Here is a 25627-nt window from a genome sequence, read left to right on the forward strand (position 1 = left end):
AAAAAAAATTAATAATAATACGATGCTATAGCAAAAGTATTATTAACTAGTTTAGTCCTGTGCATTGTACGGATTAAGTAGCCAATATTTATTTAAATAGTTGTCAAATTTATATTTTAAAAAAAATAAATCATAATCTCATTAATTAATTTTAATTTGAAAAAAGCACCGTATTTTTTTAGTTATGGAATATAGGAAGAAAAAAAAAGAAAAAAAAAAGGATGATGTCAAAAATAGTTTAGGAGGGAAAATTTTTAATAAGGAATAGACATATGTTCCTTAATAATGTCACCATGTTTTTGTTTTAGTAATACTTAATAGAATAGATTGTCACCCTAAAATAAATTTAATTATTTACTAGTACTCGTATTAAATAACAAAGAAATGTGAATCTATATTTGGAAGTTGTATGTATAATCTATATTATAGATTAAAAGGCGTTCTTAAATAAGTTTAGGTGTCACGTGACATCTTCCTCAATTAATCAAGTATTTCATTTTATGTGTTTTAATAAAAAAAAAAAATGGATTGGACAAGGTTTAAACTCAAGACCTCAAGTTTCAAAACTATATTGCTTGCCACTAAGCTATACCATATCATATGCCATTTTATTAAAATTAAATATAATTAAGGATTTTAATCATGAAATTAATATAGTAACTTGGGCCCAAGTCCTAAAAACTAGTTCTATTATCAAAACAATGATTTAGTGGAAGATGAGCATTATGTATGTTGCCTAATGCTTTTAGTTCTTCCCTATTTGTTTATTGTTGATCTGTTTGACTTATGATTGATGAAATTCTCTTTCATTGAAAAAGGTGTGAAATTATTGTGTTTTTTTTTAATTTTATTTAATTTTATTTATTTTTTTTAAAAAAATAAATAAAATGATTTCTTTTGGACGAGGATTTTTCTTGGTGAACAGAAAAGGAAAACAATATCAGATCAAGTAAGATTTTTCACTATTTAAAATGATAGATGCATTCTCCAGGACTGTAAAGTATGCATTTAATATATTTTTAAGTTGTAAATACACATTTAATACAAATTGTATTTTATATTCTATAAATGTATGGTAAAATTATACACCAAGCATAATACTGAACTGAAATTAAATTAAGCTGAAGTAAACAGACCCTAAATGGTAAAACTTTCAACTTAATTATTGTTGGCTATGAGCTGAAACTATCCTAAAATGCATTTTAGTGCATGAGAGGTGCCACATGGCTCGCAATCTTTCTTAGTGATACCATCCAAACTACACACAAACACATGGCGATCAGTCAACCACACTTTAAATTTTACCTATCTCATCATTCATTACTAACCAATAATATCAAATGAGCTGATTGCTTAATCTACCCTAATTCTAACAGCTAATATATTATTTCGTATCACTTATGGCTTATTAGTCCGTATCCTTTCGATTTTTATTATACTTTGTATCACTTTTGGTTTAGTTCACCATCACTCTTCGTGTATCACCCCGTATCACTTTGATCTTTTATTTTACTTCGTATCTCAGTTTTGGTCTTTTATTTTACTCCATATCATATCACTTTTGATTTATTACTCCGTATCACTTTTGTTTTTTTTTGTTTTTTTTATTCTGATCCGTATCACTTTTGATTTAGTACTCCTTATCGCTTTTGATTTATTCTCCGTATCATTAATATATACAACCCCTCAAAAAAAAAAAAAAAAAAACCCAACAAACTCCAAATTTGCAAAAACAATAAAAAATTAAAATTTATACATTTATACCCCATATGCAAGGCAGAAAATTTGGGCATTATTTCAAACCCAAAATAATAATTTTTTTTTTTTAAAAAAAAAAGCCATAAAAATAGAGCACAAAATGCCAAGTTATATCTGAGCCTTAAATCTCCACCCTTCCTTCCTTATCATACCCACCTCCTCTGTTTTCAATCTCCCATTTACAATTTTATTTAACTCCCCTGTTTTTCTGTCCCACCAATTTTTCTCCTCCCTTTCTCCCTCTTCTTTCTCTCTCTAAAAATTCAATGCTCAGCTTCATTTTCAAATTTAGTTTTTTTGCTACTTCTTAAACCCCTATCTTATCCTACTTACAACCTTTTACTGAAATTTTGCTCTGTTTCACTATTCCCCTGTTTTTTGGGCTTTGGGATTTGTACTTGCTGGTAAGATTTACTGATTCTTTTGAAAAGACAGATTAAATTCTGTCAGAAACACTGAATTTAACAAAATTTTGAATCACCCATTTGCTTAATTTTCTTAATTTTGGATTAAAGTTGGTAATTTTGCATTTTAGAATTGAAATTAATTAAATAATTAATTCCATTTTTTTACAGGAAAAGTTTACAATTTAATTAGAAATGGCACCCAAAAATGGAAGAGGAAAGAGCAAAGGAGAGAAGAAGAAGAAAGAAGAGAAAAGTACAGTTTTTTTTATTTGTACACATTTTTAAAAAAAAATATAAAGAAGTATTTGATTAATTCTGTTTAATTATTTTTAATATACTAACAATTCTGTTGTTTGCGAATATTCTTCAGTTCTTCCAGTTGTTATGGATATCACAGTGAACCTTCCCGATGAAACGAGTGTAGTCTTAAAGGTTTATAATAATACTTACTCATTTTTTCATGTTTTAATAGTGTGTTTATTTTTTTGTGTCAATGAAAAACAGAGTTTCCACTGGTTTTTATTGTTTAGGGTGTGGTTGTGGGGTGCAACAAGTTTGTTTACCACAATCTCCTTTTCACAAATAGGGGGATATCCACACCTTGTGGTATATCCCTCTTCGACAATCGTATTAATTTGAAATAGTTTTGTGACAACTAAATTCGAATGATAGTAATATATATACGTTTCTAGTTAAAGTCTCCTTAGTTTGGATATTATATCAGTATAGTAAATATACTATTCAACGTAGAATAAAAATGGTCCAATTTTATTATTTATTTATTTTATTTGTGTTGAATATGCACTTATGTTCTTGAATGAAACCTAAGATTTTATAGGTCAAGACTCAATGGTAGGTGTCATTTTCTTTATTGGTGGGTATCAAATCTTGTGGGTGCTTTGGCATTTAAAATTTTGCACAATAGTAGATGTCTAGTCTAGTCATCCATTACTTATTTGATGCATGATGTTTATACTCATGGATAAACTTACTAAATTAAAACCGCCCGCATATGAAAAGTGAAAATAAACAATTCATTGGCTTCTACAATTGGTGTCATGTAAGAAAACATGAAAATATAAGATTGCATGAAATTCACTTTACAACATGTATGATTATTAAAAATAAGAAAAAAAAAGAAGAAAAAAAATGATTTATGAAATTAATTAATCATATTACATAAGAAAGGGACACATAAGCTCAGTATGCACTTAATACAAAAACTATTGTACGTAATTTGTCAAAAGTCTTAATATCCTAAGCGTGAATGGTTCTTTTGAAATTAAACATGCCGTGTAAAAGTAAGCATGTTATGTGCTCCACACAAGGTATACATTTTCAACAATTTAAGGGAGTAATTATTCACAATCTTTTGTTTCCATCTGTATTAGCTTTGTGACTATCCAATCTTTACATGTTGATTTACAATCAATAATTTTCACTAACTTAAACACTTATTAATTTTGTAGGGAATATCCACAGATAGGATCATTGATATCCGCAAGCTTCTCTCAGTCAATACAATGACTTGCAACATTACCAATTTTACCTTATCACATGAGGTTAGTATCCAATCCTTTGTTTCTTTATCCAATGACTCACCTTGCTAATAATAATTTTTTTTTTTTTTTTTTTTTTTTTTAAAAAACCTTTAAAAGTGGGGATGACAAATTCTTTTGACATTGTTATATTTTTCTTTTTGCCCTTTTAACTTTATTTCTATAAAAAGTAAAATAAAAATTACGTAACATTATTTGTTTTTGGTATCCTATTAAAAATGTACAGGTCAGGGGCCCACGTCTAAAAGACACGGTGGACGTTGCAGCTCTTAAACCCTGCACTCTCACACTCATTGAAGGTAACTTAAACCCTCAACCACTAACCGACGTCGTTTTATCTTATCAAAACGATTAAACGTCACCGTTTCACACAATCTAATCTTCTTCTTTTTTTTTTTTTTTTTTTGAAAGACAATCTAATCTTCTTCTTAATTTTCCTCAATTTACAGAGGCGTACGATAAGGAAAGTGCAGCAGCGCACGTTAGAAGACTACTAGACATTGTAGCATGCACAACGAGCTTCGGGCCTTCTGCGAGCGCCAAAGAAGGGGCGAAAACTGAGGATGCTAAAAATGCGCGTGGTGCGCAGGATAAGTCTTCGTCGTCGGCGAAGAAGTCTGGCAATAAGTCGAGTTCCGGCAAACAATCGCCAGCGCCGGAGACGGAGGATTTCGCCGGGAAATCTGCGACGAAAGATGATGTTTCGATGATGATTGATGGTGAGGGAGAGACGAATAATTCGTGCCCTAAGCTTGGTAGCTTCTACGAGTTCTTCTCTCTTGCTCATCTCTCTCCTCCTCTTCAATGTATGTATTGAATTTGATTTGATTTATTTGTTTTTTGGATGAATTGTGAAGAAAATGGTGGAATTTGATCTAATGGATGGTTTTGTGATGATTTGTAGTTATACGAAGGGCTTCAAAGCAGACTGATGATCAGGTTTTGGAAGATGATCATCTTTTTTTCATGGATGTAAGTTGATTTTTCTTATTTTGTGTTTAATTATGCTCCTTTGATTTCTTTTTAAGTGTTTGTTTGGATTTCAAAAAGTATTGGGAATTGATTTGATTTATTCACTGTGTTTGGATGTTTAGTGGTATATTTTGTGTAATGTTGATGATAATTTATGTTTTCATTGATGTAGCTAGTTTAGTTGGTAAGATTACGCGAGATGATGTATAATCCATTTGCATTATTGCTTCAAAATGTCTTATTAATGAAATAGTGATTTTTTTTAAGAAATAGGATTGATTGATTTAATTAGGAAAAGAAGTGACTTGTTTGAGGTGTGGATCACACTTTATGAAATATTAGTGATTGTTGATTTTTATTGTACAATATTATGTTTTTGATTAATCGTGGTCAATAATAAGGGTGACTGTTTCTCTTTGTTTATGTTAATGTCAAATGAGAAACGTTCTTAGTCTGTCTCATTTTTGTCCTTAATTATAAGAGATTCATATTGATTTGGGCAGGTTAAGCTGTGCAATGGCAAGGTTGTTCTTGTTGAGGCTTGTAAGCGAGGTTTCATCAGTATTGGGAAGCATCGTGTTCTCAGTCACAACCTTGTTGATCTTCTAAGACAACTAAGTAGAGCTTTTGATAATGTGAGTTACATGCTGTACTTTTAACTGTTGAATTTGGAATGTGTTTCAAATTAGGAGTAACATTTTTTTATTTTTTTTGTCTTTCCCGGGGTTGTTTAGATGAAAGTTATAATTTGCAAAAGACACGTCTTGTTGAAACGCTTTAAGTTGACTACTCCATTTTTATGATTACTCATAGATTTTTTGAGACAGTGAGATAAGGTTGACATTTTAAGAAAATTCTTGTCAGTCTTTGTAGTGCATGTGTACGATGCTAGAAGTAAGCATTTTTAAGCCTTGTCATCCACCATAGATAATGTAGAAGCCCTTTCCTCTTTGGAGCAACTTGCAATTTTTGGGACCTAAATTTGGTCGAAGAGCAAATTCGTTATAAGGCTTATGACATTTTTATATTTTCTTGCATTACAGTGGCATATTAACTATTCTGCTTTACTCGTTAAACATTTAATTATATTCTTATGGTGTTCCAACTTGTAGGCTTATGATGAGCTCATGAAAGCTTTCTCAGAGCGCAACAAGGTACTTTTCTTTATCTTCTGTTGGTGTTTGCCTCCAAGAATGAAGTTCCGTTAAAAATAAAAAATCCTGCTGTTTTCCTGGTTGTATTCCTTTAAATTTATTCTGTTTCTCTCAACTTCTGCAGTTTGGTAATCTGCCATATGGCTTCAGAGCCAATACATGGCTCATTCCTCCGTCTGCAACACATTCACTTTCGACATTTCCCCCTCTTCCTGTAGAGGATGAAACTTGGGGTGGCAATGGTGGTGGTTGGGGAAGAGATGGAAAGAGTGATCTAATACCTTGGGCAAATGAATTCCGTTTTGTTGCATCAATGCCTTGTAAGACTCCTGAAGAGAGGCAATTACGGGATAGAAAGGCTTTTCTTATTCATAGCTTGTTCGTAGATGTAGCAATTTTTAGGGCAATTTCTACCTTGCAACATGTAATGGAGAAAATGAGGGTGACTAACTCAACTGTAAATGACGAGATTATTCATGCTGAGAAAGTTGGCGATTTGAACATCACTGTCGTGAAGGATGTTGCTCTTGCTAGCAGTAAGCTGGACACTAAAATTGATGGGCTTCGTGCCACTGGTTTGGATCAGAGGGCGCTAACGGAGAAGAACCTGCTGAAAGGAATTACGGCAGATGAGAATACTGCTGCTCATGTAAGACATATTCACAGTTTTATGAGCTTGGATCTGTTGGCTGGCTGAGATAAGTGGCTAACTGAACTTTGTGCTTTTGTTGCAGGATATCAGCAGTTTAGGCTCTGTAAATCTGAGGTACGCTGGTTACATTGTCACGGTGAGGGTTGAAGTCAAAGAGGATGCAGCGGTGGATTCATTGTCACCTAGCATAGAAGCTTTTGATCAGCCAGAAGGCGGTGCAAATGCACTCAATATTAACAGGTCACCATCTCTGACTTACTCACTCGAAAAATTGAGGTCAGCTGCTGCGTGTGGGTGTTGGTGTTTGATGTGAATTCTAAGTTGCTTTATTTTTATCCAGTCATGATTGCTGTGTGGGTGGGATGGGTTGAAAAACTTGAAATTAACTTAAAAATATTCTAGCTCTCCTGTAAATGTCTCTCTGTTGCTGCTATGATAATTTACACTTTTTTGCCAATTATTCCTTGCAGTTTAAGACTGTTGCTTCACAAGGGAGCAGCTACAGACAATCACAAATGGGTAACTCAATCTGATCAGTCTGAGAGTCAAAGACTCAACACAGCTCAAGCTTTTGTGGAGAAACTATTGGATGACAGTCTTGCCAAGCTTCAGGTAGAGAACACAAAGCAAGATAGTTACGTGAGATGGGAGCTAGGAGCGTGTTGGATTCAACATCTTCAGGATCAAAAAAGTTCAGAGAAAGACAAGAAACCTTCTGCTTCAAAGGCGAAGAATGAGATGAAGGTCGAGGGGTTGGGAACGCCCCTTAGATCTCTCAAGAACAAGAAATCAGAAGGGAATTCTGAAGTACATTCTGATAAAGCACCTTCAAATTCAAGCAGTGCTGCTTCTGTGTCCTCTACTGAAGCACAGTCCAAAACCAGTCCAAGTGAGAGTGAGCTTGCTCTCAAAACTATCTTGTCAGATGCAGCTTTCAGTCGTTTAAAAGAATCAGATACAGGATTGCACCTGAAGGTATTATTCCTAGGAACTCAGAGGAGGATACTTTATTTTATTGCTTGCTGAATACTTGCTGATTTATTGCAAATGTTTTGGGTGCAGTCTTTGCAAGAACTAATTGACCTCTCCCAGAAATATTATGATGAAGTTGCTCTGCCTAAGCTGGTACTCTTGTTTTATCATATATATGATAAATTTCTAATTTTCTCTGTTCAAAATACAATTCCTGCAATTTCTTGTATAATCATTTATGATGCACAGGTAGCAGATTTTGGCTCATTAGAACTCTCACCTGTCGATGGACGAACACTAACTGATTTTATGCATACAAGAGGTCTCCGAATGAATTCGCTTGGACGTGTTGTAAGCTCTCTGATCTAATCTGCCATGGTTCTTGGATAATTTAGTAATAAAATGAACTAGGATGACCAAAAAATATATGTTACTGTAAAATCTCATTTAAACTTTAGAAGTATGGCAATTTAACCTCAAGTCAAGAAAATGGGATAGTTGATAAGTAAATCTCTTAATGCAACTAATACAGAGTCTGGTATACATTTTTATTCTCTTTGACATTGACTATTAGCTTGGTGTAGGCAGTCAATCAGAAATGGGTGAACATTAAAAACTCCTGTAGTATGTACGATTTCTGAAATGTGTATGTCAGTGTATGTACCTGTGCTAGCAATTGTGTCAGGGAAAAAAAGCAAGAATTTGCAATTTCCAGCAAGTTGCATGTCAGTGTAACCACAAATCCACAATACACCTATGTGACTGGTGTAAGTAAAAATAGTGCATAGAAGCTAAATGTTCGCTGCACTAAACCAATATGATTAGTTTTTTCTGAAAGTAGCAGTCAACCTCTGCATTCAGGTAAGCCTGGCTGATGCATTTTTCAAAATTTTGATCAGGTGAAGTTGTCGGAAAAGCTGTCTCATGTTCAGTCTCTCTGTATCCATGAGATGATTGTTCGAGCTTATAAGCACATCCTCCAAGCAGTGATTGCTTCTGTTGATACTGACGAAGTGGCTGTGACTGTTGCTTCAGCTTTAAATTTAATGCTGGGGGCTCCTGAAACTGTTAATTCAGAAAAATCACACAATGTCCACTCCCTGGTATGGAGATGGCTGGAAATATTCTTGATGAAGCGATATGACTGGGATGTCAATGGTTTTAACTTCAAAGATCTTAGGAAATTTGCCATTCTACGTGGACTTTGTCAAAAGGTAGGTGGTCATAATCTGAAGTCAAATTTTGTTGTTTAAAGACATGGTTGTTACTGTACTTGCTTATATACCTATCTATATTTGGTCCAGGGGATTGGAAAATTATACACCAAATTTAGGAAAGGCCTGCCATGTTCTGGAAAGACTTTCTAAATGATAGTTTTTACTTAAGAAACTGAAGTGTTTATAGTTAGGAGACCAGGGGTAGCAAGTTTTGTTGGAATGGTTGGGAGATGTTGACTCAGTGCAAAAGAGAAATATGGATCTAATTCTAACGCAATTTCCTCAAGAAAAGCAAATTTGTTTTTGAGAAACCTTGGAATCCATGTTTGAATAGTTATTAGGATTAGCTTGGGCTTGTACTGGCTGTTTTTATTGACTGAATTTACTGGTGTACTTTCCTTATTATGTTCCTCTTAATTTAAGTGTACTCAGTACATTTTTGCTTATATTATGCTCCATCCCACAACAACAATAGGATCTGGTGTTGATCTATCCCGTAGGTAGGCTGGAAACCTTTCTGCCGATACAGTAGTTTCTTTGAATCCCGAAAACTGGAACAAGGTGATTTCTGGGCGAGGTTGATGCTATTCAAAACTCTTACTGTATCAAACGAAAGTTCTAACAGAAAATCTACTAAATCTAGGCATTCATAACTTCAAATTTTCTTGCTATTTGCCTATTGATCATAGTGAACTGTAAAATTTGGATTGGTCACAGGGCGGAGTAATAATATCTTTACCATTTTCAGGTGGGTCTTGAATTAGTCCCAAGGGATTATGATATGAATTCTCCCAATCCTTTCCGTAAAACAGATATCGTTAGCCTGACACCTGTCCACAAGGTGAGAATTGAGATTTTCTTTTTGTGGATTTCAAACACAGTAGTAAGAAAAATCCTATTGTTTGCTGTCTGAGGCTGACAATTAAGTTATATTATGTAACTTTACCTTCTGCAGCAAGCAGCATGTTCATCTGCTGATGGCAGACAGCTTTTGGAGTCCTCAAAAACAGCTTTAGATAAAGGAAAGCTTGAAGATGCAGTAAATTATGGGACAAAGGTTTTTGACTTTTGATTTTGATGAGCCTACCTTTTTTTTGGACATCTTCAAATAATACTATAAAAGTAACTGTTACATGGTGCTTAAGATGCTTGCAATTTGCTGTGGGGGCTTTACAGGCTTTAGCGAAGCTGGTAGCAGTTTGTGGTCCCTATCATCGAATGACTGCTGGTGCTTACAGTCTCCTTGCTGTGGTCTTGTATCATACTGGAGATTTTAACCAGGTTAGTGTCAAATTACAGTTTCATGACCTGACAGAAATAATATAATGCATCTCTTTTACGAAGTACATGTTTATCATATCATGTTCACTGCATCCAGCTCATTTCCATTACTTTAATGACTTATTAAGACAATTGAATTGCAGGCTACAATCTACCAGCAAAAAGCTTTGGACATCAATGAGAGGGAATTGGGTCTCGATCATCCCGACACAATGAAAAGCTATGGAGATTTAGCTGTTTTCTATTACCGCCTTCAGCATACGGAATTGGCTCTTAAGTATGTATTCTTTTTGATAGTGCTGCTTTCGTAAAATGTTCTAATTTTCAATGCTCTTCTGATTGCTCCTTCCAGGCTACCATTTTTTTTTTTTTTTACATGTCTTACTATTTCCGTATTTGCCTGCTGATTCGATGTTCATGTGATAATGATCATCTAATTCAGTGGTTATTGTGCATCTGGTTTGGCTTTTATGAGTCAAGAGTTTTTTTGTTTTTTTTTTTGTTTTTGGTCAACATGTTGTATGTTGATTATTAGCACCCAGCTGCATACCCTGCATTAAATCTTTGAAAATCCTCTTCATACTTGATGAACATGTTAATGAAGAGAGTCAAGAGACCATATGTATTTCTTGGGATTGACGTGTCACCAGTTCTTGTGTAATTGAAATAAAAGAATAAGTGCAAGATGCACTCTAAACATTGAATTTGAATGTATTCCCCAGGTATGTCAAGCGTGCATTGTATCTATTACATCTTACATGCGGTCCATCTCATCCTAACACCGCTGCCACATACATCAATGTGGCAATGATGGAGGAAGGCCTCGGAAATGTGCATGTTGCTCTTAGATACCTCCACAAGGCTCTGAAGTGTAACCAGAGGTTACTTGGACCAGATCACATTCAGGTTTTTTTTCCTCTTTATCTTATTTTATATTTCATTTCTAAGTAAATTACGTTGGTATATTCTGGAATCTGGCTCCATGTTTTGATATCTTGTAATCTTTTGGAATATTGTTATTTTTTAGTATAACACATATCTCACAAGATGAGAGAGGTTGGGGGTCTTTGGTCTTAGCTTCAGTAGGTTTTGTTCATTACATGCTCAGTCTTGCACAAATGATTCTAGCCTCTATTCGTTATTCCTTCATACCTTTGTTTTGCTTATGAGAAAATGTTCCTTCTTTAAAAGTTGAAGCAGCTTCTTTTATTAAGTGCTTCTGTCATCTGTGGCAGCTTCTTTTAAAAGTTGAAGCAGCTTCTTTTATTAAGTGCTACTGTCTCATTGAAGGTGCTTTTTTGTGGAAGATTTGTTTGATTAAATCTAATCTAGGATTGATAAAGGGATAATTCCCCCCCCCCCCCCCCTTTAAAGTTTAGTATGCTATGTTGCACAGACTTAGATTTGGGTGTCGTGTCTGACATGGTAAGACCACTATATATATGGCTGTCATATTGTGTCGAAGGATCCGACACCCGACACCGCGTACAGCAGAGTGTCGAGGAACATAGTTACTATGTTATGATGGAGAATCTTAATAATATTACCTTAGGCATCCTTTTACCGGAACTACATAGCCAACTATTATGAGTAATTAATGTGATACGGATTATGCTATTGTCTCTTTCAAGGCTATTCTGTTTTAATTTACTTACAGATTCAGTTTCCTCCATCCATCCATCCATCTTGCTCTTCCTTTATACTTCCAACAATTGGATTAACCAATATTTATGTAATTTTTCTCATTTTCTCCAGACAGCAGCAAGTTATCATGCTATTGCTATTGCACTTTCATTAATGGAAGCATATCCTTTAAGTGTTCAGCATGAGCAGACAACCCTGCAAATTCTTCGGGCTAAGCTAGGGCCTGACGATTTACGCACACAGGTATTTTGGCTCTTTCTTTTCCTAATGAAAATGAGGCTTTGTAATGTTCACTGTTGCCATCATGAGGGCTGGAGACTCGCAAGTAAAAATTGGGCATTTAAAGTTCTTTGGGTTTTTCTTTTCCTTCATAGTGGTGCTTGTCCTAGAAGTTAAAAAAAATGGTTCATATGCACAAGACTTTGGTAGAAGCCTTCTTTGTGTGTGTGTGATTGTGGTTATTTTTAAGCATGAACTCTTCATGGAATTTTGTTTATTGTAGAATCATGTTTGCAATTTACTCTGCAGGATGCTGCTGCTTGGCTTGAGTATTTTGAATCCAAGGCTTTTGAACAACAAGAGGCTGCCAGAAATGGGACAAGGAAACCTGATGCATCTATAGCAAGCAAAGGTCATCTTAGGTATATATATGAATAGATTTATGAAGTTACTAAGTACCTTGTACTGTATGTGACTTCTGTTCACTAATTTATTTGTTGATTTAAAGCGTTGCCTATACTATGTATCTCCTATTTTGTTTTTTAGTAGACCAGATGTACCATGATAATATGTTCCAAACGTGGGTTTTCTGACGAACTGTTCATGAACATGGCTGTTAAAGCGTTAATTCAGATTTTAAGTGGGTCATTGTACTTATGAGTGTGGGCTTTCTTGCCATATGAATGAATGCATGTGTTATGTAATATATGCTACCATGTGACTTACACATAACCTTTGTTGCGTATTGCCAGTGTCTCAGACTTGCTTGACTACATAAATCCGAGTCCTGATTCGAAAGGGAGAAATTCAATGTCAGTCAAGAGAAAAAGCTATTTTGTGAAGGTAAGTTAAGCTCTTTTTAGTCTCTTAGATGTAATCCAGATTTTATGTTGGAGTTATATGCTTTATTGCATTTATTTTGATATGCAAGTTAAAACAAGACTTGCCTCATAAGAATTTTGTTTGATTATCTATAACAGTCCCAGTTAGCTTTTTAGTGTTCTCTTTTTATTTTGAGACAAATTAAAAAAGTAAAACTTCATTTCATCCATTGCAATCGGGATCTTAAACTTGCAGTAGATAAGTAGATTATTCCTCTCATTTCCAGTGGCACGCATCTCTAGAAATTCATTATGTTTGCTAATTAAATAATGGGAATGAGAGCAATGGTAACAGACTAGCAGGATAGAGTGATTTTTTATTTTTATTTTTATTTTTATTTTTTGCATTTATTTTTCCACACGCATGATAATTTTTTGTTGATATATAATTAATTTTATTTTGGGGATTTCCTTCCCATTTGAAATTTCTCACACCCAAGAAGCCATTATTGTTAACCAAAATAAGCTCATTTTTAGACTTTCTGATTTGAATTTAGGAGATGAATAGCTGCATGGAGTATAATTGCCTGTTTTCCATCTACCAAATATGAACATGTTCCTGGTTGCCATCCTTGCCAATCTGGTCTGTGCAAGGTGTCTAGACCGTCTATGTGTCTTGTCATAAATCTGATTATTGGGTACAACTGTACGAGGGACTGGAAACATTGATTAAGAAATAAGTTTCACACCAGTGCTTGACTGTGCTTTTATATAATATTCAATTGTTTATAGGCTCTCTCTCATTTTTACTGTTTTTATATCTACAGGTCCAAGAGAAAGCTAACCAGGTTTCCAGCAAACCCACCCCCGAGGTTTCTTCTCCAAAGGACATAGATCCCCTTGTTTCAGAGGGTGATAATGAACCTGAAAGCATTAATGGTGAAGCTGAGTCTGATGTTAATTCTGATGCAGAAAAATTGGCAGATGTTACTTTAGAGCCTGTTCAGCCTGTTGTGCCTGTGTCTGAACCTGCACTAGAGAAGCAGCCTGTCTCTTCAAATAAATTGTCACCTGAAACCAGTATTGAAACCGAGGATGGGTGGCAGCCTGTCCAACGGCCAAGATCAGCTGGGGGACACGGTCGTCGTGTAAGACAGCGGCGTGCAACAATTGGCAAAGTATACGGTTATCAAAAGAAAGAAGTTGAAAGTGATCCAGCCAGACTTAATAATTCTCACCAAAATTCTAACTATTACGTGTTGAAGAAACGTGCATTGTCACCTGCTAATTACATGGATCAGCATACTGCTAAAAATGCTTCCCAAGTCAGCAAATTTGGGAGAAGAATTGTCAAAGCTGTTACTTACAGGGTTAAGTCTGTGCCTTCCTCTGCCAAAGATGAATCTCGGGAGGTCTCTAGCAGAGAAAGTGAATCTGGACAAAGTCTTGAGAAGCCTACAATAGTTAGGCTGGGCAAATCTCCTTCCTATAAGGATGTTGCAGTTGCACCTCCAGGGACAATTTCTAAACTGCATGCCAGTGTTCCCCAAAATGATAGTCCAAATGAAGGTGAGACTACTGTAGAGAAATGTGAAGATGTTGTAAGCAGTGATTTTAGACAAATTGTTGCCTCTGAAAAGGCAGACGTTGAGGTAGACAAGGTTAAAGAGGTTAATCAATGTTCACTTTCAAATTCCAAGGATTCCTTACCAGGATCTCAGGATATGGAAGAAAGTCTATCAGCTGGTGCCATGGTGCCTTCTACTGTTGACAAGGCTGAGAGTGATACCATTGACATCCATGAAGTGTTACCTGAGAATGAGTCTGTAAATAATGTGACGAAGAATTCAACGAGTGCTTCAAAAGATGTGAAGTTTGAGATGGACATAACTTGTGGCATTCAAACAGAACATAATGCTGTAACTCCTCCCTTGCAAGGAGAGGAGAATTTGGAGGACAAACCTATGGTTGCAAATTTAAGTGATGCACCAGATATCCCCAGCAAGAAGTTGTCTGCTTCTGCTGCACCATTTAACCCATCACCAGCTATTGCACGGTCTGCTCCCTTGCCTCTGAACATGAATCTTCCTTCTGGTCCAGGTGCTGTTCCAGCTGTAGGTCCTTGGCCTATGAACATGGCTCTCCACCCTGGACCTGCTCCAGTAATGCCCGCTGTTAATCCGTTGTGCTCCTCACCTCATCACCCATACCCATCTCCACCAACTACACCAAATATTATTCAACAGGTGCCGTTCATGTATCCTCCTTACAGTCAAGCTCAGCCTGTACCACCCAACAGCTTTCCTCCAAGTGGAAATCATTTCCATCGCAATCATTATGTATGGCAATGCAACATGAATCCCGGCACCGTTTGGCCTGGCTGCCGCCCAGTTGAGTTCTCTGTAATTCCACCTGTGGCTGAACCAATATGTGAACCTGTATCAGAGCAAAAGGCTCAATCTCCAAGTTCTGAGAGCAGCCAAGGTTTGGCCCCTCTTCTGCCTGATGATATTGGTAGTGGGGAGGAGGCAAAGAAAGAAGTGGTGTTTTCCATGCCAGAGGTGGTACATGATGCAGATAAATTGGCTTGGATTGGTTTGGAGAATGAGAAGCAGAAAGAGGATCCAACTTCTTGTGTGGATATAAAGGGGACAACGCCAGTGTGTGATGAGTCTGATGACATTCCCAAGGAAAAGTCTGAAGATAGTGCTGAGGTTCCTAAATCTAATCATCGTGTGGAAGATGATGAAAGAACTTTCAGCATTTTAATTCGAGGAAAAAGAAACCGAAAGCAAACTCTAAGAGTGCCGTTAAGTTTGCTTAGAAGACCTCATTGTTCACAGTCATTCAAAATTGCATACAGCAGAGTTTTGCGAGACAGTGAAACTTCCAGGCCCTTGTCATCATGTGAAAGTAATGTAGCAACATGAGGGAATAGTTAGTTTTCGCTGCAGTTTCAAGAAAAGGGCTATGGGAAAAAATATATGTTCCAATATGCAGTGTAGCTGTATAGATGTCTCAGATTACATCGAGCTTTACTGGTCCTTTCTGTGCTATCACTGCTATTGGGCTCGAAATGTCTTTTGAGAGGTTAAAAGGTAAGTTCAAAGTCTAAACTCATAATGTCATCCATTTACTTTCTTATTTTGCTGGTTCATGTAGCCGACCCCACTTGTGGGATTAAGGCTTTGGTTGATTGATTGAACCAGTTTATTGCTGATAAAGCTTTGGCATTTACATACCCATTTTCAAATACAAGGAAAAATCTCATGTTCGTCAAGTTCATCTGTTGTGTAACCAGTAACTAGATATCCTTGTACTTCTTGTACATGCTGCATATTGCTGTGTTCTGATCACTGGATTTTGTTTGACTGCAGATCTTTATTGGGAGACTTCTGTTTAGGTGTGAGGTGGCTTTTTTACCCTCAAAATGAAGAATGCTTGACAATGTGATGTATACTGAAGATAGGAATTCATAGATTTTGATTTGCAGAATGCACAAAAAAATTCGATTATGGTTATTGCAAGGATTTTGATAGTGATTGATACAATTTTGTTCACCTGTGTATACTGACTGCCTCAGCTTTGTGCCTTTGTATTGACAAGGTATTGACATTTTGCTCTTCTCCCAGATAACGAACCGTTTTTTCTTCCCTTCCCCCCTTTGTGACATTATACCATGATATTAATGTTGCATTGCCTCATTAATAAAGTACAAGTATTTCTTCCTTCAGTTCATAATAGATGTTTGGTGTGCCTGTAAACACCCCTGTTTCATCTTTCGTTTTTTTCGAATTAAACTCTTAATAACATATTAGTGATAGAAGAAAAAAAAACAAAAAACTATGATATTTACACAACCACTTCAGTTTTTTTTTTTTTTTCCTGTCATCCTAGTAGCAAAATTCTGACAATTTAATCTTAAGAAAAACCAAAATTGTGACCGTAGTCTAGCTAGAGGCTGATGCAAATGCTCAGGTGTGTAGCAAACGCCCCTTCAAAACTAAAACAGAAATCTTTTTGTGAAATTAACTCATTTGATAGGCAGAAATAGGTTGTTCTGGCTTCTCTGAGCTTCTGAGCTTAGATAGAACCTGCAAAACAATTGCAGTAACCAAAATGATACCTAGTAGAAATCCATATCCTATCTTCCATTCAGAACCAGCACCCCCAACTTGGAACCCGAGAACAATATTTAGAGCCCCAAAGAAGAGGGTAATTACTCCAAACCATCGATGGTATGCGGCCCAAAGCCTACGTATCTTTGACTCCTTATCTGGCCTGATGAAAAATGCCAGCACCTGTGACAAGTCAAAAATAGATCAAGGCAAAAAATTTTATGGGCGATCCTACATATTTTTTTTGGGATAAAAATTTAGTGTCTCACAATGCATCAGTATGATGTCTGATCTAATTTTGTTTACCTGGATAATGCTGAGTGTGAGAGCAAAATATCCAATGCCTCTGTGAGCAGCAACATCTGCATGTATCTGATTATTAAGTGCTTGACCAACCACAACTCCCGCCAACACGATGAGAAACCCTACAATCTGAATAATAGTGTGCAGATAAAACCACAGAGGTTCTTTGTGCTTGAGAAACCTGGCAATCATAGCCCCACAAGGAAGAATAAGTCCCCAGCCAATAATCCCCAGAATTCCATGGCTTCTTTTCATCTTGTCGATACCCCCGGCCCCACTTGTAGCAGCAGCAACACCTGATACTCAACAAAAGATAATTGGTCTTACTTTTCGCTGTTTTCTTCCCTTCCCCAACTATATATTTGAGATTTCTATAGATATCATGAGTAGTTGCAAAAACTATGATCATGGTTTCCTGACAGTGAGTTTTCAGTTCTTTTATTATTTTTTATTTGTCTATCCTTTTTACAAATTGATTTTGATAACTACTGTACATATGAGATGTTCAGATATATGCTATGTTAGACTGTTAGTTGGGACATGTCATTTTACCCACCTCTATCCTCCATGTGGCCGTGTTTTATCCTTGACATTCCGACATGAGTATGTTCTTAAGGATACTTGACACTATTTGTCAAGTATGACTCGAGTGATATAATTTTTGACACTTGATAACCTCAAAAACTAAAGAACAGAATATGAAAGGATTTCAGATTCTGATGCTTTCAACAGCATTGTAAATAAGAGAACACTCACCAGTTGAGTAATCAATGTGTATGGTGGTCTTGTCATCGTGCACTGTGAGTTTATGATTTAGGGGAATCCTGCTTCCATAAGCTAGCAGAGTTGGCTGCTGTTGGAGAGGAGCATTAAACTGAAGCTGGAAACCCATGTAAAGATTAGCTCCATCAAGTACCACAACAGGAGGAATGCTTGTCAGATTAAGGTCCCCTTGTCCGGGAAGAACCTCATGAGCCTTCCGACCTTTTAAATAATACTGCTTGATCTTTGCGTGCCCACTTTTGCTGATCCACCCTACCATGGCGCTGCCACCCACCATCAACCCATCTTTCGAGAACCCAATGCCTACCCATCCTGTCGTGTATAGTGCTGATAATACTATGGTTACAGTGTGATCCTTGCTCTGGTAATACTGCAAACAATTGAAAAGGTGCAAATTGAATGAGATACATGAGATATTAGACAAAAAAGAAGCCCTTGTTTTAAAACCAGGACTAGTTGAGATCTAACACATATACTATGATGGAGTAATATAATGGTATGGAGCAAAAGTCGAAGTGTAACAAGTGGTAATGGAAATTTGCAAACAACTCATACTTTGGGACGAAAATGCATTACTATAAATATTGTCATTACCACTATACCTAAAGGCCGTAACTTATTACCACCTACCAAATAGGCCGTAGAAAGATTCCTTCAAAATAACCGATTAAGGAGAAACAGAACTTACCCTCAAAACATAAGTTTCCCAAACAGGGTGACAGTTGCTATAGGAAAGGTTCCCATAAGGGGGAGGAAGAAAGTTCGCTAAATCAATGCTGCAAAACTGTGATCTTGCATCTTGAATGCCCACATTCGCTTGTTTAACACCGGCTTCAGGAGCAGCATTTACTAAACATACAGTCTTTTGCTCAAATATAATTAGACATAAAATCAACAATAAGTATGACATTATTAGGAAACTTTGAGATCTCAAATTGGTCATTTTTAATGGAAAATAACTAGCAGAAAGATTCATTTAAGTTGGAAGCAAGCGCGATCATACTATTACACAGAGAATGATGAATATTGAGAAGATAAGGAAGTGAAAAGTGAGAGATGATCAAAGACAAGAAAGTTGGAATGTTTTAGTCTCGTGTAGTTTAAGTTACACCCTCTTCTGTTATGATGTTGAAGTTGGTTGGTCGTTGCTGGTAAAATAATCATTTCCCGCCTTTTCTTGCTATTGCAACATCCTCTTTTTTTTTTTGGACCCTACCATTTGTTGGTTGCTTTCTCCCACTTTTACACTTCTTATTATTAGATGTATAACACAAGTACACAATCGTAATTATTTAAGTGAATATTTGTACGTGCATATGGCCCGGGAGAGAGAAAGCAAGCGGGAAAACATAGCAAGAGGTATGAGATTAGTTTTTAAAGGGAAACCCCGAATGTTATAGCTAAAAAAATGAGGTTAAGATGGTAAAACTAGATACACTTTCCTCTATCTTACCTTTGTAATCCGGTAAAAAAGTTGTTACCTGAAGCACTATGTACAAATCGTAGAATGTTGTTACCATATACTCCGGTTATGATAACTTAGCCAATCTACTATTGTTGATTTATAACCTGCTTTAGTTCCTTGAGGCTTAAAATAGCTCGTGTGCATTTAGGAATTACAAGAAACACAATCTATCACAAGCCGGATGAACTTGTCTTAATTGGAGCACAACCACTACACAATTGCGCCCCTATTTTTGAGTATGTCTTAATTTATGTGGTCTTATACCCTTATTTATATGGACTTGTTTTATTTGAATTTTTCTAAACTTATTTTCTTATATCAACAAATAAGTATGATAGTTTATTAAAGCTAGAACTAAGACATGCAACAAACTAGATTCAAAATTTTATAAGGACATAACGTAAATAACCATGAGGTCAACTCAGTTCCCTCTAGGGTTTTCCCTTGGGAGGGTTTTTCCTAGCCTCTTTTGCTAGGGTTTTTTTCTTTGTTTTTTCTTCAATCCTTCCCTACTTTGCTTCATCTCCTTCATTCTTGATTTTTATTTGTGAATTTTGTAGGGGCTTCCGCTGGTTTTTACCGGTGGAAAGCCCCAAAATCTCTTTAATTGCTTTCAATAAAAAGATCATCCTTAAGATGGTGTTCATGGTAGGGATTTTAATTACTTGTTTATTGAAGAATGAAGATTGAAGGTTTCGCAATTTCTACCGGAGTTTAGAAGACCACGGAAGGATATTCATCCAAAAAATTATGCATTTGCAGATCTTATGCCGAATTAGAGTGAACTCACAGATTGTATTGCTTCGGATGAAGTTTTTTGTTAAAGCTATTATCAATCGATTATGCGATGTTAATTTTAGGGTTTTATATGTTTTTGTTGGAATTTTAAATTTCTCAAAAATTGATTGTAAGTGCCGTTTGGCTATTTTATAAATGAAATCTTTAATCTTCCCGTCAAAAATAAAATAAAATAACCATGAGGTCCATGACACAATTAACATGAAATTAAGTATGACATATCGACATGATACATCATCTCCATGAATGAAAAATAAAGAGCACTTTATATTAGGTTTACATTTATTATACACATCCACGGATTCAATGAATCGTCTTATATCTACAAACAAGACTTGACTAAGGCTATCCACCGAAAAGAAAGTAACGTATCTATACTTCTTCCGTTCACTTTTAATTGCAACAGTTTGACTTAAAAGGTGAGAACTTTTTGACTTAAGTGTTGTAAATAAAAATGAACGAAAGAAGTATATTATATTCATACCACGCAGTAATTCTTTATTTTGGGGTATACTATATTCCATTTAATTTATTTAGTGGAATAATATATCTAGGTATATATATATATATACAACAAAAAAGTCGCGGTGGTGGTGGTGGAGGTTGCATTGCGGTGATGGGTGGTTGTTGATGGCGGAGATGGTACAGTCAATTGATAAGTCCTTCCCAGCCGCGTGGGAGGCAACACACTCGGACCGTGACACTATGACTACATCACAGAGTGATGATCTTGTTTGACAAGGCCTTGTGTTATAACAGCATCCTTGATTAGGTTGAGAGATTCAGCAATGTCGTCGCACAATTGATGAGGATCCGGAACCGTGTATTCATCTACGGCTAGAACCACTGTCATCTTGTTACTATAACTTAGGAAGTTTATCATCACAGGCTGTAGAATATATTCATTAGTTAGTTAGATTAACATCATATAAAAAAATGAAGATTGTTATTAGCAAGTATTTAACATAAGATATGAAGATTGTTAGGAAGTATTTATAAGATTTTGCGCGATATAATCCCTCCGTCCAGTATTAATTACTTGTATTAATCATTTGATCAAGTAAAAAGATATGACATATTTTTTTTGAACTAAACTTGTTTTTGAACATGATTAATAATTAATAATTTTGGACAAAGGGAGCCCTCCGTCCAGTATTAATTACTTGTATCAATCATTCAAGTAAAAAGATGTGACATATATTTTTTTTTTGAACTAAACATGTTTTTGAACCTGATTAATAATTAATATTGGATGAAGGGAGCAACAAGGAAAGTGCAATTAATTTTAATTTCTTAAGAAAAAAGAGTACGTATTAAGTATAGGTTGCAAGTTGGAAACGTACATGTGGTTGACCGTAGGAAGTTGGAGCAAGAAAAGTCAATGGAAGTCCATAAAAGCCTATCTCCTCCAAAGGTCCAGGTAGATTTGAGAAGGCGATAGTTGTATGCGAGTTGATTCTATCAGATATCACACTTGCAACCTGCAAAATATAGTACAAATTATTATATTTTCAAACCCCGTGGATTAATATATGAGATTAACATTTCAATTTATCTTTTCTCACAACTTTATCCATTTATTATATGTTTGTGTTACTTTAATATTTCACTTGCTTTTGTTATTTAAAGAATTATTTATATTTACAGATTTATCTCCGAGAGAAACTTGGATTTTTTCATTTTCAAGAGGGTAACATTGTCATGTGATGGTGTCGTGATTTAGAAAGAGATTTTGTATAGTGTATATATATGAATACCTTGGAACCAAAAAATTTCATGACAACTTCAGCCATGAAAAAAGTGTAAATAGCTTCTAAGGAATGCTTCTTTTTATCAACGGTGGTTTTGGCAGTTCGAATATAGTCTAAAGGATCATCATGCAATCCAAGGGCAAACGGAAGAAGCACGTAACCAACTGCATTTCCCCATTTAGCTTCTGCATCTTTCTCCATCATATCAGCCAAATCCTATCATTAATGTTTATTGTTACATCTTACAATCAGATTAATCACATATATATACAATATTAACTACTACCTTCGTTAACTTTTAGTTGCAACTTTGAAATATTTTATATTTCACAAAGTCGCAAATTAAATAAAATCCTAAAGTTGCAACTAAAAGTTAACAGAGGTAGTATATAAGTATACATAACAAGAAACCGCGATTTTTTTGGTTAACAGCGTTACCTGAATTCCTCCAGAGGGTCGAATATTGACTAGAAGAACCGATCTAAGACGAATGTTGTTGAGATATTTTTTTGTTTTCTCTCTTGTAGCTTCATGATTGTTTCCTTCATTTTCTGTAATAATTAATAATGGGAATTAGTGGAGATATATGAAGGCTATTGTTGATTGATTGAGTACTAGATGAGATGAGTTTATGAGAAGGCAAAAAGATTACCATATTTCCTACTAAGATAGCGAGATAAACCAGCTTGTGTGATTCCAAGTGCAACATCATTGATCGTCTGTACATCCCAATATAGTATACAATTAATACATCAGTCAGATTTAAGGTTGATATAAACACATTAAATTTACTTTATAAAATTATAATATGTATTGGTTTAAATCTCTAAAAATTAAACCAATCAAAATTGATCAAAAAAATGATGGTCAATTAATTCCATATAGTGATGTATTGTTAATGTTATTTAACATAAATACTATTTAAAAAAAGCTTGAACTACTATTAAAACAATTTTTCATTATTAAATTAAAAATTAATCAATTATGTACAACAAAAAATACTAGTAAATTGTTTCAAAAAAAAAAAAATTACTAGTAAATCATCATAAAATTTGAATCGTTAATCATTGTAATCAATAAATAAGGGGAAATTCCTTGTTTCTCATATTGAGAAACGAAGTGAATAAATCAACAACTTTTTCATTGTTATGGGTTTATTTACGAAAATGCCATTGTTTTTCACTTTGAAAAACTGGGGCATCCCCATAAATAATTTTTTTTTTTTTTTAAGCAAAGTTATTACGAAAAATTATGTATAAACCAATTAATTCAATAAAAATGAATTATTGACTGGTTGAAGAGAAAAAGGTTTTATAGATAATATAGATAGAGTAAAGTAAGAAGAAAAAAACTTACAGCACCAATTGCATTCTTGACGAATTTCATATCTTGAAGACTAAAACTCTTGTAAACAACACGCCTAGAGACATTTCCTCCATTTGGAGAAGTCTTAAATGGAGAATTATCCTTCAAAAACAACGTAGTTGCTACAAACATCAATACATCCATCGAAGTGTTCCAAAACAACTTAAAGATCAACCATAAGGCCAAAATCCATCTCCAAAAACACCCTTTACGATTATCATCATCGCGCTTAATCTTTGGAGCAGGAATGGTTGGCAAGGCCTCTGGATCGGAGGTCTTACGCGTAAGTGCCAACAACAAAGAGATTAAAGATGTTCCATCTCCTAGTGAATGATGAATCCGAGTTATTGTTATAGCCTCGACTTCCTCTGAGAGTTTAAGGTTGAGTACATGGATATCCCAAAGTGGCCTTGATTTGTCTAAGGTTGTTTTACTAAGGTTGTATATGTAGTCTTCAACATATTTATCTGCTGACTTTATGTCTTCGGAGTTTATTTTTGGAGCTATAATGTGCTTGTCTAGGTTTATTTCTGTTCTTACCCATTTCAATTCTTCTCCTTTAGATGGATCTCCTTCCTGTATAAATTTCAACAAGCTAAAGTTTTAGTCATAGTAGTTATTTATCAATTTATTCTAGTAAATAAGATTTAATTTTAGTACGTAATACGTTTAACGTAATACTAATTAATACAATAACGACAACTAATGATACGCATATTATTATTTAATTTTAGTACGTAATATGTTTAACATAATGCTAATTAATGCAATAACGACGACCAATGATACGTTTATTGGTATTTTTATCACGTAATTTATAGGAGAAAAAAAAAATGAAGAATGTTAAATTTGCGTTGCTTTTAAGACTACCTCATAATTACGTTGGAGGTGTCAAATCCATCTCACTCAATTTATTGATGCCTAACAATTAGTATCTCAACTCTCAATATATATATATATTGAAAAGTCATCTTAACCTAAACAAGTAGTTTGTATATAGTATAAACTTTCAATACATACATAAATCAATATCAAGTCATTTTAATTAATTATAATAATATACTCACGCCTAGGTTTTTACTTTTGTGCTAATATATCTAGTTTCCCCTTCCAAAGAACTTGTCATCGATCTTCACACCCTAATTAAGGTTTTCAATAATGATTTTAATTAAGGTATAGCCTGATCTAGTAAGACGGTATATCCTCATCTTTTTTTTTTTTTTTTTTTGAAACCATATATCCTCATCTTATTTAACTTAGATTGTTTTTTTTTTTTTTTTCCGCTAACATATACTTTAATTAGTACTCGTATATATTAATATGTAATATTAATATATACACAAAGGATAATATATACTCTCATAATAAAATTAAAGTCATTGTATGTAACAATATAAGTATCATAAACACATACTTACATGCATCGAGTGAAAATGAGAGTTTCAATCAATTCAAACACTGCACCATACAAATATATCTCAATAAATTAAGTAATTAGTAAATTACGTAGTATTGCATGCATTAGTAATTAATTTAGTACGTAGTATAATTAACATACAAGGGGAAAACATACCACAAGACTAGAAAAACGAGGGTGCTTGCAAAGGGAAGTTGGAAATTTAGCCTTCAAAAGCTCAATATCAACGGGAGTTTTGATGCCAAAAATAGCCATTACATGTATATTGAAGTCTGGCTTATGGAACGCGACTGATGCAGGACTAAGTAGCTCCATCCTCTCCCCCTCTAACACCGTTAATCCTCCATTACAACCAATTTGTAAGGGTTTTAGTACCCCATTTTTGTTTATTTTTTTCGTTCTCTTCCTAATCACGTAGTCCATAACTACTAATCAAAATTAAATAAAAGATCGAAATTAAAAAGATTTGAATTGATCGAAATACTACAATATTAATATGTATGAGAATACGAAAATCAAGTGTATGTAGATAGATGTGAATATGTAACAACTTTGAGAATGTTATGATGCTTATAGCTACTGTATTGGGTGCTTTATATAGAGTATTGACTAGTGACAAATGACAAGAGTAATAATAATGTAATTTTCATGCATTTAAAAAGGAAGTTGGGAAGCTAGCTATAAAATTTAATGCTTAATTTGCAAGTTTATGTATATCCGTTAATTTACAACCAACATGTCAATCATTTGTGTATATGTTCATACGTTCATTTGTGATAATCTTACTATTCAACGATGTTTATTGTGTTTTCCATGTAACAAACTAACAACTGCAACCGCGGCGCAGCCACACGCCGCCAGCCGTAGCTAATAAGGCTAGATTTAGGTGAGAAAATGTCCTCAAGACTCAAGAGTGACTTCTAGACATGCAATACATATTTGTGCATTCATTTTTTGGGGGCCTTGTTAAT

The 25627-nt window shown here is 34.8% G+C and overlaps 3 protein-coding genes across 3 annotated transcripts; 1 reads left to right on the forward strand and 2 right to left on the reverse strand.

The window, feature by feature from the left end:
* The first annotated feature begins 1930 nt into the window (after positions 1–1930).
* LOC145639661 (protein REDUCED CHLOROPLAST COVERAGE 1-like) lies at positions 1931–16292 on the forward strand. Its single transcript, XM_081690968.1, has 25 exons — positions 1931–2162; positions 2334–2418; positions 2536–2597; positions 3635–3727; positions 3951–4023; positions 4174–4530; positions 4629–4696; positions 5200–5331; positions 5809–5850; positions 5975–6499; positions 6585–6742; positions 6973–7477; positions 7565–7627; positions 7724–7825; positions 8374–8688; positions 9440–9532; positions 9647–9748; positions 9868–9972; positions 10116–10249; positions 10695–10878; positions 11728–11859; positions 12145–12257; positions 12588–12678; positions 13484–15754; positions 16034–16292. The coding sequence occupies exons 2-24, from the start codon at positions 2358–2360 to the stop codon at positions 15584–15586; spliced, it is 5613 nt and encodes a 1870-aa protein (XP_081547094.1). The 5' UTR covers positions 1931–2162; positions 2334–2357; the 3' UTR covers positions 15587–15754; positions 16034–16292.
* Positions 16293–16381: 89 nt separating this feature from the next.
* LOC145639662 (cytochrome b561 and DOMON domain-containing protein At3g61750-like) lies at positions 16382–19215 on the reverse strand. The gene is made up of 4 exons (XM_081690969.1): positions 18549–19215; positions 17834–18230; positions 17081–17373; positions 16382–16957 (listed from the first exon to the last, which is right to left on the reverse strand). Exons 1-4 carry the CDS (start codon positions 18834–18836, stop codon positions 16685–16687), a joined length of 1251 nt encoding a protein of 416 aa, XP_081547095.1. The 5' UTR covers positions 18837–19215; the 3' UTR covers positions 16382–16684.
* A 1151-nt stretch (positions 19216–20366) lies between these two features.
* LOC145639663 (wax ester synthase/diacylglycerol acyltransferase 11-like) lies at positions 20367–25219 on the reverse strand. The gene is made up of 7 exons (XM_081690970.1): positions 24813–25219; positions 23231–23815; positions 22527–22593; positions 22313–22425; positions 21881–22090; positions 21467–21604; positions 20367–21012 (listed from the first exon to the last, which is right to left on the reverse strand). The coding sequence occupies exons 1-7, from the start codon at positions 25077–25079 to the stop codon at positions 20833–20835; spliced, it is 1560 nt and encodes a 519-aa protein (XP_081547096.1). The 5' UTR covers positions 25080–25219; the 3' UTR covers positions 20367–20832.
* Positions 25220–25627: the final 408 nt, after the last annotated feature.

Source organism: Chenopodium album, chromosome 7 (assembly GCF_948465745.1).
Source record: "Chenopodium album chromosome 7, dcCheAlbu1.1, whole genome shotgun sequence".
In the NCBI taxonomy this organism is placed as follows: Eukaryota; Viridiplantae; Streptophyta; class Magnoliopsida; order Caryophyllales; family Amaranthaceae; genus Chenopodium; species Chenopodium album.